We start from the raw sequence: 18,699 nt of genomic DNA, 5'->3' as shown, positions 1-18,699 counted from the left end.
CTCTGTCTTCTCCCACTCAACCATCCCTTTATCCATAGCTGCAATTTGCCTCCAATGCCACTTCTCCAATTTGGGCAGCAGTCTTCCATGTGGCGCCACCTCCTTAGCCAGGTGGGCAGGAGCGGCAGTGCATAGCACACGCTTCTTGATTAGATCGGGGTTCGAGCCCATGACCACCAAATACGGAGGGTGCGGAAAGGTCAGGGAATGACCGCTGCATATCCTCGGAGCAATATGGCCTTAGTTGCTAATGCTCCTAAAAAAAAAAAAAAAAAAACCAAACCAAACAAAATAGTCTTCCATGTGTGACAGTATCAAAGGAATTTCTAAGATCCAAATATATGATATCAAAGTTATTCCTGCATCCAGTTCCTTTGTGACTACATCATAGTATCCAATCAAATTGGTCAGACAAGATTGCCCCTTAACAAACCCATGCTGTGTCCGAGTTATAACTGAAGTCTTGTCTAGATGGTCCTGCAATGCTTTTTTAACCAGTGCCTCCATTAATTTCCCTGGAACAGAAGTTAAACTAACAGGTCTGTAATTACCCATGTCTCCCTTTGATCCTCCTTTGTGGATTGGGGTCACATTTGCACATCTCCAATCCATGGGTACCTCCCTCTAGTCCAGCTCTCATAATTATGGCTAAGGGTTTGCTTACTTCCTTTGCCGCCTCCTTTAATATAACTGGACAGATTCCATCCACCCCCAGGTGCCTTTCTTATGTTTATCTTCAACAATTTCTCCTCCACTTTACTCTCAGTTATTACAAGATTATCTAGCTTACTGCCAGAGTTTAATACACTTCTGGCATTCCCCTCCCTGAATAACTCCTTGTATGAATGTAGATGCAAAATAGTCATTTAGTTTGTTAGATACCTGAGCAGGATCATTAACAGTTGAACCATCGAGTAAAGGTATCGAGTAGAACCATAAGTAAAGGTACTTGCTGTTTTTCTTTGCATCAGAAATCTTTGCCAAAGATTTCTCATAATCTGCCTTTGCCTGCCTAATCTCCTTTGTGACTTGGTTACAGACCAGCTTATATCTATCATAGGCTTCTGTGTTACCTGTTATTTTATTTGTATCCCATGCATTTTTCTTCTCTGTCACATGTCTAATTAGTTCAGCTGACATCCATTTAGGCCTAAATCTTGCTATGATCTGGTCATAACCATTACTAGATTAATAAATCTTTTTTGAAAAGGTCAAGGTAGGAAACTTACTTCTTGTTAAATGGCAGTTGAGCCTTCCGGTTTCTTGAAAAAGCTATTGGCTACATATTTCCACCTCTCTTCTATTCTAATGATTCTATTGCATCTTCATCTATAGATAAAGCTGACTTATTAATATTTGCTTTTTGTACTCTTGCATCAATTTCTTGATAAATGCCCTCCTTTCATATTGAACATATTCCATCCAGTGCCTCTTTTCCTTCCAGTAAAAGGACATTAGAAAAAGTCTAAAATCTTGATGCCAAGAAGGCTTTCAGCCCTGAAGGCATTTCTTCATTTGTGCTTGGAACCTTTGCTCCAGAGTTAATCCCTGTTTTGTCACTGTTTTAACTCTCATTTCATTGATGTTTTTCACCTAAATGGAAATTTAATAATTTTCTGTCAGTTTCTAAAGAGAATGACAGATCTCTCCCTTCCAGTTATCATTCCATTGCTGTGACTCAACTCTTTCCAGGGAATGATAAATCCATCAACCACTAACTCCTACACTGTCTTAAAACTTTCATTCTGATTATTGATCACCAATATGGGCTCTGTTAGTGTCGGTCCTTTTTCATTGTCTGGCTTGTGTTGGGTGAATTCCATGGAAAAGTTCAAAGACACTCAAGCAGTTGCTTATTGTCAAGGCATTTGATCATGTGTGGCATAAAGGTATTTTTATCAAGCTTCCTTCTTATGGTTCACTTTTTTTTTTTTTTTTTTTTTTTCAAGGTAGGATAGGCAGTTTTTTTTTTTGTTTTTTTTTTTTTTTTTTTTCCCCCTGCCACTTACTGTGTATGATGATAGGTGGCACTTTGTCTTCTGGCTTCAAGACTAATACTGGTATTGCTCAGCAAACCTGTTGGACAAATTGGAATGGCAGCTGTTTTGCAGGAGAAATGGAGGTAATTATGGCTCAGACCTACTGCAATTTTTTAAAGTGTATGCCTATGAGGAATTGAGCCTGTATTCTTCTTACAGGCCAAGAGTGACCCAATTATATATTAGATTTTTGAATTAAAAGTCCCTTTATTCAACTATTTTATCCCCTGTGGCCATGTGCTGTCCAGGGAGTACCACTTTTCTTTGACATATGACTTCTTTTTGACTAGTGGCTAATAAACTGATATTTATTATTTACATGTTGGGTCGAAAATAGTTTTGGTCACATAGTGTGTCTTTAACTGGAGATAACCTGATTTCTGTTCTATTTTGGAATATGAATCTATCAAATCTAACATAGTTTTCTTTCTTGCAGTCCACATTTTTATTTTTCTTGTGAAGAGCCACTGACTGTAAAATTCACGAATCTGCCCTACCATGGAAGGCTATTCCTTCATCTGGAGTGGTCACTTGAAATCCTGAACTCAATCCAAAAGAATGAACTTGGGTTTAATTAATGGTTGCTCACTTAAACTCACTCCACTCACTGTTATTGGTGTTTTTTGTATTCAATATATCTGATAATCCCAGCCAGAAAGGTGTATGAACCTTTAGTAATGTGTATAGGTTGAATGCTTAGAAGACAGAAGGTACTTGCTGAGTGTAGGCTTGTATCTTTGTACATTGTCATTTCTGGGATATGCATGTGAATATAGTTTGTTCCAAAAAACAGAAGTAGAAGGGTAATGATTAAGAGTTCTGTGAATTTGAAGACAGTCAATGGACATTGACTAGTTCAAGCAATATTTGGACTGATTTGGACTCTTCACTCTATCACAGAAACTGGACATTTCTGTGATAGTGGAGAGAGTTTGTAGATTACTTGATTAGCCAGCACCTCCATAGCCAGGTGAGCAGGAGCAATAGTGCTTAGCACATGCTTCTTGATTAGACCGGGGTTCGAGCCTGTGACCACCAAATACGGAGGATGCAGAAAGGTCAGGGAATGACCACCACATATCCCCGGAGCAATATGGCCTTAGTTGCTAATGCTCCTAAAAACCAAATAACTAACAAACAAACAAACTTGATTAGCTATATGTCTCTTACCCCACCCTTTTCGATGTAGTCTAGGAGCTTGAGAGTAGTTTTGGAAGCACTAATCAAGATGTGAGAGCAATTTAGAGAGAAAGTAATATCAAGAGAGAAAAACTTATTTTTATTATTATTATTTTTTTTTTAATGCAGAGGAGGCAGTATTTGTAATGTGCTTATGCCAAGATTAGAAGTCAGGCAATCTCCCAATAAGGATCTGTAGTCTTGCCTAAAAAACCAAGTGCTATCAAAGATGAACGTGGAAGGAACGGACTTTTTGCACAAAATAAGACACAGCTGAGTTTTAGAAGAATTGAAGTTAACTAAGTGTGTTTTTTTTTTTTTTTTTGTCTCATTGAAGAATTACCTGAAGATTGGCATTTGAGGAAATGGTGGTGGATATTCAGGAAGCTGAAGCTGTACATACAGAGCAAGGTTTCTCAAACTGGAAGGTGAAATGTAGTTTGCTGTTATTACAAAACTGTGGATTGAATTACCAGTCAGTAGAAAGAGATCTTTATTATACAAGGGAGAAAGAACTGATCCTCGGAAAACTATCCTTAGTTGAGAAATTAGAAGACAGTGAGCTTCTACCATCACCTGCAATGAGTGATCAGAGAGAAAAATGGCTACCCAGTTGTGTAAAGCAGAAGAGAAATCTCTTCTGCTTTACATGAATAAGAGGAAGCTTATTCATGTAACCTCGCACCACAATATATAAGATTTCAGGTCCAGTGTCAACAGTTCTCTTCTTGTCTTCCAAATTATTTGAGATTCCACAGATCTGATATTTTTCATGTTTGGATTAATCATTAAAAAAAATAAATGCATTTGAATTATTTTGGGGAAAAAAACTGCCGCATTCTCCCCCCTATGGGGGAATGCGCAATTTTTTTTTTTATGTTAAAATATTAATGTTTAGGTTTTACAGTTTCTAAATTTAAATTTTGCATGACCAAATGCTGAATGTCTCGTTCTTTATCTTCAGTTTGAGTCTCTAAAATCGTCATCAGTACTTCTGAAATGAACGTAAACTGATATATATATATTTTTTTTAAGAAAATCAAAAAAAAAAAAAAAAAAACAGTTGTAACATGAACAGGCACAAATTGCCCTGATATAGCGAAATGTGCAATTACAAGAGAGAGCATGCACCACAACCCCCCCCCCCACTACTCCAAATTAAATTAATTTAAGTTTGTTTCAGAAGTACACTGAAGGTGCCTTTAGACTAAATCAAGGACAGGAAATAACTGTTCTACTGGGGGAAAAAAAAAAAAAAAAAAAATAGTTGATTAAGCAGGATTTAAATTGAGACATCGCAAAACATCAAATTCAAAAATTTTAGCCAATATAGCATATTTATCGATGATGATTCACACTCTCTTTCCATTGAAAATAAATTTTTAATGTAAGTTTAATTAAATTAGAATGAACTGTTTAAGTATTTTTTAATTGTTGTGTATTTAAAAATTTATTTTGAACACAGTGGTAGCATGAGTCAATATGCAATTTTGTTTTTCAGTTCATTGAATGTCAATTCTTAAAATTGAAAATATTTTGTAAATAAATAAAAAGCAAGGTTGAATATTGCATTGCATTGCATATGATGTAGTTATAAACAAAACTGATAAAAATGAGTAGCACAAAAGTAAATCATATAAAAAACACTTCTAAAGTGTTATTTGAAATGCTGAAATTGAAAAAAAAAAAAAAAAAAAACATATTTCAAAAATGCACATGAATTAATGTTATCCAGCAAATTATATTGAATTGGTTTGTTACTTTATACAAAAGCATGCTACACATACTTTAACCCTTTATGGTCTGATGTTGCAAACACTACAACCATCAACATTCTGATTATAGAGTTGTTTTCCTTCTTCACTAGCTCAATTATTGAATTACCATCTATTTACATTTTGTGTAAATAATCTGAAAAGCTAAATTAATGTTTATATTCAGTTTTTAATGGCAGGCTGATTTTTGTAATCCTCTTTCATTTGGATACTGCAGTTGTGTAACCGTTGGCTTTTCTGATTACAATTTTTTTTTTCTTTTTGTACTAGCTCAATTATTGTGCTACCTTCTGTTTATACATCATATAAACAATCTGAAAAACTAAATTGATGTTTTTATTTATATTCCTTTGTTAATGGCAGGTAGTGTCCCCCCCCCAACCCTCTAAATCTTAAGTTTCAACTGGTGTGACCGTCTGTGTTTCCAATTATGAAATTTGTTTTCCCCTACTGTACTGCCACCCATTTATACTTCATATGAACAATCTGAAAAACTAATTCAATATTTATTGATGTTTATATCCAGTTGTTAATGGCAGACAGTTTCTTTTTTCGTGTAGTAAGTCATAGAGTAACTTACTCTCCCTCTGTTAGAGTGGGGCATTTCGACATGCTGCCAAGCTCTTGTAAAGACCTTTCTGATGAGAAATTGAAAGAATATGGGGTTTCCCTTTTTCCTTCAATTTCAGAAAGTGCATATGTCTGAATATTCCATAAGGTGTGACTGGATTTCAGTCTCATTAAATGAACTAAAGGCATTTTTTTATTGTTATTAACGTGGAACTAAATGAAAAAACTGATAATAAAGAAATATTCATCTGAGGAATGGACAGACAGAATTCAGTTTTTCAAAAAATTATTTATCAGGAAGAGATTTCTGGAGATATTTTGGATGTTGCATCTCTGCCAATTCACAAGAGGACAAACAAAAGGAATTCAAAGTAGGGTCTCTAAAGTAAAAAAATATTGCTGATTATTGGATGGAAAGTTTCATGAATATTTTGTTCCAGGAAGAAATTTTGTATTAGAGCTTTTAAAATGTTTTGGCATGCTGTTTTATATATTAGCTTGTGTAAACCCAAAAGTAATTTCAGTTTTTGAACATCTCATTTCAACTAGTCATTCGTTTTTTATTGCAAAGCTGGACTGCTTTGATTGTTAGAGTTGGGGAAGACAGTGAAAATAATGCCGGACTGCAGAGGTTAAATTTGTTGTCATTCAACTACTGAAATAGTGCACACTGACTTGAACAACTCTCACTGTTGATCAGTAATGTTGTGGAAAACGAAAGAGCATCTCTCCTCATGCAGCCAATCAGGAGGCCTTCTGCTGTGCATCTGCTAGTAGTGTGTTATGTTATTTTATTTTATTTTTTTAAAAATTGTGCTATTTCTTATTTTTATTTTCATTTCTAATCACAGCAGTAGTATCATATCGCCTGACAGGCCCAGATGGAAAATATTTAATCCTACTGACTCCCTGGTTGGGTATTAGCAGTTGTTACTTTTTGTACCTTCTTAATAATGTGTTTAGTCGTACATGCGTCTGTTTATATTGTTATTCACTTTAGATAAGCTGAGTGGGCCTGTTAGGCGATGCAATATAATTCACATTACTCCATTGTGTCTGGCAAAACAATGCTTTTTATCATGATGGGATGTTTTTCACTGTCAAAAATGTTCCTAAAGTTTTCCACTTGTCATAAGTAATTCTACTTACTGCAAGTTCCAGACTGAGATGCACTTATTTCCTGGTAAATGTTGCCTAAAATTTCCCCGTGTCTTATAGTCTGAACATTGAAAGCAGTGATGTTTTTATCTCTAGCTGTAGCTAGTGAAAGTAAGGTCAAAATATAGAGGTCTTCTGAAAAAAGCTTGCTCTTTTAGTGTACGATCATGCATAATGAGAGCAACAAAAAGGATGTTTTTTGAAGTAAACACAAGTTAGTTCTCTGATTCCAAGAGGCCTTAGGCTGCAGGCATTGAACATCTCACGTAAACTCTTTTCAGCATTTATGCGCGAGGTGTAGACCAAATGAATTGGCCACCAAATCATAATTTTACCCGAGCAGAACCAGTGCAGTGACCAAAAATTTCACAGGTGTTTGAGTGGGTGAAAAATTTGTGAGAATTAGATTTGTGAAATGCGATTTTAAATTGCGATGCAATTTAAATGCCTCTCTTGAAATTTATAATCAGCAGCTGATGCACTATTTGAAGAAAGCAAAAGTCCATGTTGTAACGAGTGTGACAGTAGCAGTGACAAGTGTTCAACATTTTTATGACAAATAAAAGTTTGTTCTATGGTGACATTTAATTTGCATTTGTGAATTTGCAATAAAGGTTTTTTCCCCTTAAAATTTGCTTTCTGAAAGTTAGGCACATCTTCTGATCCAGAAAATACACTACTTGTTTTTATATGTAATAGGATGTTTTTATATTTACAGTACTTTCGACAGTCAGCATAGAGTGCAACCTTTCAACAGAATTTAAGACTATGGGCTCTTGCAAGAGCGGAAAGTGAAGAAATTCTTTGGAATTGAAATCAGAAGTTGATGAAACTGAATCAAATAATATATATAAATGTAGAGGATATTACTGTATTTAAAAAAAAAAAAAAAGAAAAGAAAACAGTAATAGTGAGTTTATTTTAATGATTTTGTTAGTCTTTTTTTTTTTTTTTTTTTTTAAACAAAATATTGATTTTATTTTTGACATTAATTTTGCTGTAATGTTCAGCTATAAACTCAAATCAGAATTGAATTATTACTTAAAAGCATCTATGTTCATAGATTTTTACTTTTTATAAACCACAGAGTTCCTTGAAAAAATTCATTTCAGTTGGTTTTTACTCTATAGAAATGCATTCAAAAAAAGAGTTAGAGTATAATAGTTTCAGTACTTGATGTCTCTACTTTTATTTAAAAAAAAAAAATCTGTAACTTCACCTATTCATTGTCAATATCATATTTTTCAATCCCAATTCAGAATGCTTAATAGGTCAAAAATACAGTGACCCCACTACAAAAGTATCACTAGAATTGCATTTATCTTATGATGATGTGGCAGCATTCAGTGTATTGGAATAACATAATAACGTTGCATCACATTTCTCATTGGAAATGATGTAATGTTAATGGCATAAAATGTAAAAATAATATATTTTAGTTTTTAGTTTAATATTTTGATCTATGCATTCTGTTGAATATTTGCAGTGGAAAAGCAATGTTTGGATCTGCAGTAGAAATAATAACAGAGAATGGAACGAAAAAAATTGGAGGCAAGTATTTTTAGTTTTCCTGTTTATAGAAACACGCATTAATGTGTGTGCTAACTGGCAAAGTGTGTTGAAACATATAATAATTTTGAAACTATTCAAAGTTCCGGCATTATAAAGTCCTCCCCCATAGTCTGTATCTGTAGTATTGTACAATCAGGTATGAATGTGATATCCATAACTGCCGCCATTATTATTTAATGCAGAAGTTCCCAAACTTTCATACCTTGAACGCCCCCTTAAAATTTTTCATAAGTTTCACTTGCTTCCCCCCCCCAAGTTCCAGAACAAGTGCAAATAAAAAGATTTGACATAATCTAGTTATGAATATACATATTTTTATAAATTAATATATAGTTCAATATATTTAATCTGCAGATTAGTATACTACGCATGGCGAATAGAAAGAATGAAGTAGGAGTTGTGGTTGAAGATAACCTAAAGGATGCAGTAGTGGAAATTTGCAGGTAACGTGACCGGCCAATTAAAATCAAACTGTTATTGACTGACAATTGTGTGCTGAATATCATTAGTGGCTACACCCCACAGGCAAGATGTGATGTAGAAAAGAAGGATGCCTTTTATGAGAACTTGGATGAGGTGATCAACAGCACACCTGATGGGGTAGGAATAATCATCAGAGCAGACCTCAATGGACGTGTAGGCCAGAGAACCCAAGGCTACTGTGGAGTCCATGGCAGCTTTGGATGGGGTGAGTGCAATGTAGATGGAGAAAGGGTCCTGGAGATGGCCATAGTTCATGGATTGTGGGTAGCTAATCCCCAGTATAAGAAGAGAGACCAACACCTTATTACATATCATAGTGGTGGGCATAGTACCCAGGTCAATGATTTTGAGAGCCAAAAATAAGAAATGGTGGCAAGACTGCAAAGTCATCCCAGGAGAAAGCTTATGCAATCAACACTGACTCCTGGTATGTGATCTCATTATTGAAGGAACTTGACAAGGCTATCACAAGAAGTTTGAGGAGCACATTAAATGGTTTAGGCTACAAGACCATGAGCCTAAACTGAGACTGCAGTTTAGGCCCATGGTATAACCTGCAGGAGTTGATCCTACAGGCTTTTAGAGAAATCAAGGAGGATCCAAACCTGATGACTGTGGACCAAATATGGAACAAGGCCCAGATAGAGATTATGAAGTGAGGAGAAGAAATTCTAGGAAAGCCCAAATGAGGGAAGAAAATGCATTGTGAAACCTAGATGAGTGAAGAGGTCCAGAAGGCATTAAAGGACAAGAAGACAGCTTTTAAAGAATGGCAGAAAGATAGAACTGATGAAAACAAGAATAGGTACAAAGAAAAGACAAGCTAAACAGGCAGTAGCTAAAGCCAGGGACAGAGCTGTGGAAGAATGATATAATAGTATGAACACTAAGGAAGAAGAATTGAAGATATTCAAGATTAATAGTAGCAAAAGATCAGACTGATAAGGTTCTTACAAAAACAGGAGATGGAAAGAGTTTTTCGAGGGGATCATGAATAGTGAAACAGTCGCTGGAGAAGAACAGGAGTTACAGCCATGATGAGGACATTGAGGATATAAAGGAGGAAGAAGTTTTGCTAGAATTGCATAGTATGAAGCTAGGGAAGGCAGCAGGGCCTGACATGATGTCCATTGAAATTTTCAAGGGGTTAGGACATAGAGGAGTCCCATTTATGACGAGGCTAATGAATAAAATAATGAGAGTAGCCAAGATACCAGATATTTGGAAGGAGAGTTCTTCATTGAATTTTTTTTCAAAATACTATCCACTTCCACAATAATAATTAACCACCCATTGCCTAAAGGCAAATTTTGGAACATCAATTCTGCAACCATTCTTCTTCAATTTGAATGTATGCCCCCTCATGTGCAGAGGCTGAGTAAGAAGAAGAATCCTATCACCATTCATTGAGTATGCTCATTCCATTCAAAGCCTTAAACACCTCGATCAAATCATGTTGCTCTCAGGTGCCTAGTCTCCTGATTGATCAGTTTGCAGAATAGATGTAGAGCTGCTGGAACATGAGGGCGGATGACCCTCCTATGTGTGAGTCCTGTGGCACAATTTTAACAATTAGACACATTTTAGTTGAATGTCCAGATTTTACCAATATCCGTTTTACCGCTTTTATTCATCTGACTGAGCCGTATACACTCAGTCAGATTTTATCTGACAATGACAATGTGTCTGCTGTTTTTAGCTTTTTAAAAACAATAAATATTTTTACTCTTATATAAAATTTTTTAAATTGTGCTTTTATATATTTGTTATACCTTTTGACATAGTGACCTAACTAATTAGGTCACTGAAAATTTAAAAAAAAAAAAAATTTTTTTTATAAATGACCTGGTTTTGGCGCATTATAGCCTTAGTAGCTAATGCGCCAATAAAACCCAAACCCAAACGCTGCTGGAACAAGCATAGAGAGAAGGGCAACAAGATTAGCGAGTGGAACAAAGGGTTGCTGTTACCAAGATAGGCTTAAGTTCTGCAAATTGCAGTCTGGAGACTAGGCACCTGTGAGGTGATCAGATTGAGGTGTATAAGGTCTTGAATGGTTTGAGCAAGCTTAATGCTGATGGGATTCTTCCTTTTGCTCAGATTACGCACCTGTGGGGGCATAGATCCAAATTGAGGAAAGAGTTGCTGACTAGGTGTGCAGAAATTTGCCTTTGGCCAGCGGGTTGTTGATTGCTGGAACAGACTTTTATCTGTTCCAGGAAGTTGATAGCTTAACTAAATTCAAGGAAGAACTATACAAACTTCGAGTGAATGGATGGATAAAATGGGAAGCTTTGTTTTTTTTTTTTTTTTTTGACTGATGCTGTATAAGCATGCTTTCTTGCATTATGTGCCTGTGCTGATGATTTGGTTCTAGTAATTTCAGGTTGAATACACCTTTGACTAGAACAATCTGTCAATATAACTCTTTCTGAGTTAACGAAGTGGTCTAGTATAAATAAATTACGAAAACAAAACTGATTTGTTTTTAAAAGCAGGTTAGATTACAGAAGACCTCCTAATATAAACATAAACTGTAAGCATATCCCTTCGTTACCTCAATTAAAACATCTTGGCATAATTTTAGATGACATATTAGCCTTCTCTTATGTTAATTACCTCACCTTGAAGATTAAGAAGTTTACTGCAGCAATTATCTGCATTTCCAAATCGAACTGGGGGCTAAATAGGAAGACTCTTACTATATTATATAGCAGTATTTGTTCCAATAACAACATATGCTTCAGGAGTCTGGTTTCATAGAGCTGTTAATGCTGACCTTCATTCCAGGCTTATGCCCATTTAACAGATTATGCTGCTTGCTATGCTCTGGGCCTGCAGGACATTGTCTTCTGCTGCTGCTCTGCAGTTCCTTACTGAAGTCTTACCACTAGTGAAGTTTTACCACCTGCAAGTCATCTTCAAAGGACTGTTATTGTCTAAAGAATGGAGGTAATGCCAATGTTCTTGGCATCTCATGTAACCTAACTGCTGACGTCAAAAACAGAATTTGGAATGAACTTACCAATGTGTGGCACGATGGGATACAGTACTATTGAAGATGACTTGCAATGTCATATGTACTTACTGCATGTGTCTTCATCAACTCTAAACTATTTCACTTTGGCTTGTCTGACAATTAATCTCTGCTTGTGTGATGCAGAGGAAACCTGGATGCATAATCTATATCACTGCAGCCTATATGATGGCGACAGTCTAAGCTACAAACTGCTGTTGCCAATGTTTCTGAAGGAAATGAAGTGGCATTGACTGAAAATTCTCTATCATTCTCAGCTCTGCAACAGTTTACCTCTGTTGTTATCACCAAAAGAAAGCAACTTTTCTCGAGTCTATCTTCATTTCGACAACAAGAAGGAACAACTCAACTCCTGCAACATCTATCAATATCTCTAGAGATTGACTTGCCATCTTATTTTCGTTACAACATCATTGATGTTTTAAATCTAAAACATTTCAAAATACACTGCTAGACTCGCCTTCTGTTCCTTTTTTATATTTTTCTGTTCCTTTTCCTTTATTTTATTTTTTTGTTTTCTCTCCCTTTTTATTTTTGTTTGTTTTTCCCCTTTTTATGTTTTTTTTTCTATTTATTTTTTTTATTTTAAATTTAGTTTTATTTTTCTATTTTTTATTTTAAATTTAGTTTTATTTTAGTTTTATTTTATTATTATTATTTTTTTTTTTTTTCTGATACCCCAGTTTGAGAAGCTGCAGGTACAGATTTGCTGGCACCCATGTTATAGCCACTACCTCCAGTGGGTACGGTTTTTGTCCTTCCTAGAACAGACAAAGATTGTAGGGGTCCACCTCCTGGTAGTTAGGGATACACTAGTTATGACTCATCTCCCACTGGCATAGACAGACTTTGTCACCAGGTGATCGCCTTCCTGATGACAAAGTGGTCAGAACCAATTAAACAACACACACACACACACTGCACAAACATAACGTTACACACATTTCTGACCATTTTACAGAGTTTCCGTATCATCACAGAGTACCTGTGCTGTGTTGAACTGACATTCCAGAGCCACCATACATAAGGTATTATACATGTTTACATGTCTATGAACATGGCATAAACAATACATTTCTTCAGGCTGTTATTCATAGGAGAATCGCCCCCTTGGTTCTCCCCAACCCACAGTACTCCTGCTACTTTGAGTCCAGTGCTTTGCTGCTCTAGTCTGGGGTGTGATTTCATTTAAATTCACTGTAATTGAGAATACTACACTAAACTATCATACTTAAATTCAATAATAACACTACCCTAATTCACCAGTTATGTAGCAATAATATGTACTAGCTTATCAAGTTTACCTTGTATCAGTGGCGTAGCTAACAGGTGGGGCTCTGCCCCGGTTGGCACTTTTTAGATGGGATGGAACTTTTCATGTGAGACACAATTTTATTTTTCAGTGATTCTTTTATTTATGTTAACTTAGTAATTTTTATTACTTAATTAACAGAAAAGCAAGAAAAATAACATTTTAGAATGTTGGAATTAAAGTTTTACTTCAAAAATAAACAGTGTTTTAATTTATTTCCCTATACATCGTTTTGACTTTTTGTAGTATTTTTGGTGTGTATTGAGAGGGGCAGCAAAAGCCCCCTAGCTACAGTACAGCCTTGTATGTATTACACCATCAAGTTTATCATATATGTATTACGCTATCAAGTTTATGTTGTGTGCTATGCTATTCTGTTATATTTGTAAAGTTATAAGTTAATTATGATAATGATAAAATTATTTAACACGATTTGAACTACCAAGATACCTATTTACCACAATTAAAACACTAATTCCCCTACCACACACTACAGTATAAGTTACAAAATATGATATTCATGCCAAATCATTGATACAAAGGTTTTACATGCATTAAGTCATAACTTGTAAACTCGCTAGCTAAATTTAAAAATAAGCTAATGAAAATGACTACAACTATTAAACTATTTATTGAAGACAATTTAATGTTAACTAAGTCAAAATGACTGCAAAATTTTCCAGAAAAACTTATTGTTCCCTGGAGCTCAAAATTCTTTAATTTCTCAGTTCACATTCTCGAATCTTTCTGCCACTTTCCTCGTAATGACTGATGTTTTATTTTCAGTTTTCTAGTACATATGTGTCTATCTCCAACAGCTGTTACCTTCTGACACCAGCAATCATTCCTCTTAAAGACTCAGTTGAATAGCTGCATTTTTTTTCCCAAGCATCTTGTTTTTCTGCAGTTGTTCCTTCTCTAGTATTGTGAAGGGGAATCATATTTCACTGGCTACTTAGACATATAAGTGAAATTTTAACTTTTTATTATTTTTATGGGAATATTAGAGATTATTGTTGCATAGGTGTTTTTTTTTTTCTAATTGGTTGTGAATATTTTAAACCCTTCTTGCATTATTAATGTTACTAACCATTAGGCAATACAATCAACAAATATTTATTTTTTTATTTATTTATTTGTTTATTATTATTTTTATTATTATTGTTTAGCAACTAATATAATGACTTACCATACTACCTTGAAAACATCTGAAGATTTCTATGAAGCACTGAGGTGGTCTCGTATTGTATCTGAATGGCTGACGGAAACAGTGAATAAAAACTTGACATCAAGTGTCAGAGTGTTTCCATATAGGTATTGTTTTTTTTTTGTGAGTTAATATTCAAAAGTATTTAAATTAATATTGAATATTATAATTCTGAACTTCCATTAACATTGGGCGCCTCCATAGCCAGATGGGCAGGAGCAGCAGTGCATAGCACATGCTTCTTGATTAGACCGGGGTTCGAGCCCGTGACCACCAAATATGGAGGATGCGGAAAGGTCAGGGAATGACCACCGCATATCCCCGGAGCAATATGGCCTTAGTTGCTAATGCTCCTAAAAACCAAATAAAAACAAACCATTAACATTGAAAAATTTCATTTGAATATGAATGGAAATGTATAAGGTTTGACTAAGAAGAATATAATTTGCAACAATAGCTCTGATCGGAGGATTTTGATTCAGACTATTAAATTGCAATGGTAATAGTAAAATAGGGTGTCAAAAAAATCATTTACATAAACTTGTGGAACAGTGCCTAATGGAAAACTGTTGCAAATTCTGCTCTATAAGGTAACATTGTAGAGACAAGCAGGCAGCAATATTCTTAACCTCACATTCATTACAGCAATGGGTATAATGGATAGTAGGTTAAAATTAAGAGGAAAAGGAACCGTGAATATAGTATAGAATAATAATAATAAGAAGAATATTCTGTAATCAGTCCCTTGGATTTCTTTCTTTGGGAACATTAATTTTATTGAGATCTGCAGTTGCCTTTCAGTGTAGCTTAGAATATAAGCTACACTGAGGGCAAGTATAGATCTCAATAAACTTGAGCTGCAAATGACACAAAATGGTTATAGATTGTGCAGCCAGAAATCTAATACCATTCATTTTTGTAACAAGCACAAGATGCACCCTAAACTTGAGCTTTACTTAGCCAATCAGCTTCTCCTAATAGTGAATAGTGTTAGTCTCCTGGATTTAATTTTTGATAAGTTAAACTATCTAGAGCATTTCAAACACCTGTGGACTGCTTGTTTGGGGGGGGATGAAAATATTGAGAACCGTTTCTCAATGGCAAAATGGTACTGAGTATGTTCATTGCTTCAGTTTTATAGATCTTTAAGCAGATCTTGCCTGTACTTTGGCACACCTGTTTATGCTTCTTCTAGGGAGGGTGCATTATTCTACCTCACTTGTGTTCAACTTTCTGCATGCAGGAAAGCTCTAGGCATGTTCAGAACATCTCCAGTACTAAGTCTGTTGTGTTGAAGCCAATAAAACTCATCTAAGTATTCAAGAGAAAGATGTTGCTACTGACCTATGCAACCAAGATCCAAAGTCTGCTCAATCACTCCTAATGATCCAAAATTTATAGAAACATACTGCTTGCTAGAGAGTGTTTATAAAAACACTATCTAGCAAGCAGTATGAGCCAGCAACTACACAACATTATCCAGACTTCGTTAAAATCTCTACTCGTAGATCAAAGTTTGAGAATGAGGTGGGTACAGCAGTGGCTCTTGCTGAGACCACCATTTCTGTATCACTTCCCACAGCATTTAGTAGTTACACTGCTGCGTTATGCTGTAAAGTTTACTCCATAAAATATTTTCTTTTTTTTTCTTTTTTCGACTCAGAGTGCTCTGTTAGCTGTGCAAAACACCTCCTTACCTACTCATCCAACGTGAAAAGCTGATTAAATCAGAGCTGATTCATCTCACTGAACATCAGAAAGTAGTTTTCTGTTGAATCTCAGGCCACACTAAAATCTTGGGGAATGAAAGCACAAATTGTGCTGCCAAATATCTATCCAACACAGCATCAGAAAATTTTCTAGTACTGTTAACTGATTATAAATTAAATATATAGAGAGCATGTAAAGAACGATGGATACATCTATGGCAAACACTAACACACAGACTTTTTCAGCTTAAACCTGTGCCACAATTATGAACCTCCAGTTGCTATGAAATTTACTTCTTCCAGCATACAGGCAGAAGTAATCTTAGACAGAACCAGAATGGGCCATACTTATCTTCTTACCCACCTTTTCCTTCTTATAGGAAGTAATCCTCCACAGTGCGAGTGCGTGCGTGCGCTCTCTCTCACTCAATAAAACAGTGTCATTACCTTTCAGCTGGTATACCAACTAATGTCTGTTTTATTGATTATCTTACTGATTTTGTCCTAATGGAATACAATCAATAAGAGGATATCATATGCACACATCATTTTATAGTTAGCGCTTAGGCGTATTGCAAAGTAGCAAGCCTAAAATGAATGTGTAGCGGATAGTGGTAATGCCTTATTTCATAACCAAGGTGAAAAATGCAGAACTTAAACCATTAATAGTGGATATTTAAAATTGGAATGTTGAGAAAGAAGTATTACTTATATATTTTTTATTTTCTGAAAATATATAATTTCTTTATATTGGTTCTAAGACAACCTAAACGTTTTTTTTGTTTGTTTGCTTTCCCAGTCACTGCTGTCATATGACATCACTAGCCCTGTTTATCCACCAATAATTTGGAGTCAAGTTGATCAGAATTCATACATATAGCCTATGAATGTAATTAATATGTGTGAAGACCTAAGTGTTTTATTTTATTGTGAAATTTTATTTTGTATGCTTTTACCCTCAACGTTTGTTTATGATGGCACAAGAAATTGTTTGACTTTTTTCATAAAAGTGATTGAAGACTTACACTTATACGTGTTATGACTGAAAACGTGTGAAAATGGTTGTGTAATGAAAGGTTAGCTCTAGATTATGTTCATCTAATGATTCTACAGCTTCCAAAATAGTTAAAAGGTAATGCACTGAATAGTGGTAATGCTGAATAGTGAACTGAATAGTGGAAATTTCTTTTAAAATGGAAAGAGGAATTTCCATGGCTACAGTATAAAAGTGGTTTGGCAAGGTGCTCTGTTTGTCTGCAATTCAAAGCTTTGTGTGACAGTTCATGTGTAGTTTTAGCTTCAAGGAACCTTTTAGACATGAAACTTTCAAGTTCCACAACTTGCCAGGCCCACATTAGATGCGTGGAAGCATTAAATACTTAAGAACATCCAGAAAATAGTGCAATTGTAAAGTGTGTTAAAAGATGGATGAGAAAATATTTGCTCATTTTGAAATATGTTTTAACACATCATACTACATTGCCAAAAATAACAAGCCTTTCATTGGCATGAAAAGCCTTGTTGAATTAGCAAAAAAGTTCAATGTTGAGGTTTTGGATGAATACACAAACAACAATCAGTGTAAAGAATTCATACAACATATAGACTAATGTAAAGGAAAGTATTGTTGCCAATATCAGAGCATCAGAATTCACTTCTATTTTGTTAAATGGCCCAACTGATAGGTCAGAAACATAAGAATGTATAATTTATGCAAGATACATAAAACGATGGCGGTATCAAAGAATCATCCTTGGCTATTGCTCCCTTGAAAAATAGTACTCCTTCGGGCTACCTAGACAACATTGACAAGGAACTTAAGAAGGTACACTTGGATTGGAGAGAAGAAAAATGTGTTGTTGGACTAGCAACAGATGGAACACCTTCCATGATTGGAGGTGTTAGTGGTTCCATAAGGAAAATAACAGATTCTGTAGAAAATGTCACGGCTATACGATGTATAGCCGTGACATTTTTACGTATACGTTTAATAGAGTAAAAGGCCAAGATGGTTACAGTTTGCTTATCTAAAATAATTGGACCATCCTTACAGCCATAAAAAAAAAAAAAAAAATTGTGCTTCCTATTTACAAGAGAATTTATATTATAAATAACTAGCAAAATAGCAGACCTGAATTTCAGTTTCCGGCATGCTTAACTTGTTAAGCATGCCAGAAATAGCAAAAGGTTAACTTTTACAAACTTTAAATGTTTAAAGAGTTAACCTCCTTTACAAACTTTTGTAAAACTCTAAGTTTTACAAACTTACTCTTTAAGTGTTTTCAAATCACTTAAAGTAATACCATACTTTGAGGAAATTTATCACTGCTTTATTGCAGCTTTCAATTTCTAAAATAGATCCAGTAAAAAGCAAAAGAAACTGCAAGACTTACAACAAAGCTGGTAAAGTTATACAAATTACAGTGTATGTTGGGTAACCAGCAAAGTAGAAACCATTACAGCTGTCATTCAAACCTGGAGGCCTTTAGTGACACATCTCAAAAACTTGAGTTATGGCAAGGAAAATGTCAGCAAGAAAACGATATGCCTGGGTTCACAGCGCACCCAGACCAAAAGAAATACCTAACAGTTCCGTTTAGTAGTTAGGTCAAAATAACTTAATAAGAAATGTTGAAACTGTGAACTAGCTCGAGCTAG

The 18,699-nt window shown here is 35.1% G+C and overlaps 1 protein-coding gene across 3 annotated transcripts in view; it reads left to right on the top strand.

The window, feature by feature from the left end:
- The window catches only part of LOC150084420 (NPC intracellular cholesterol transporter 1-like), a 466,919-nt gene that overhangs the window by 344,779 nt on the left and 103,441 nt on the right, over positions 1-18,699 (top strand). For all 3 annotated transcript variants that reach the window (XM_090376058.1, XM_090376057.1, XM_090376056.1), the window contains 2 exons: positions 8,208-8,272; positions 14,295-14,439. In XM_090376058.1, the coding sequence (XP_090232184.1) occupies positions 8,208-8,272; positions 14,295-14,439 (210 nt within the window). The remainder of the gene's footprint in view (positions 1-8,207; positions 8,273-14,294; positions 14,440-18,699) is intronic.

The sequence above is a fragment of the Mastigoproctus giganteus genome, chromosome 6 (assembly GCF_048544385.1).
Source record: "Mastigoproctus giganteus isolate SK-2022 chromosome 6, ASM4854438v1, whole genome shotgun sequence".
Lineage (NCBI taxonomy): Eukaryota > Metazoa > Arthropoda > Arachnida > Uropygi > Thelyphonidae > Mastigoproctus > Mastigoproctus giganteus.
This window is presented reverse-complemented; position numbering and strand designations above follow the sequence as displayed.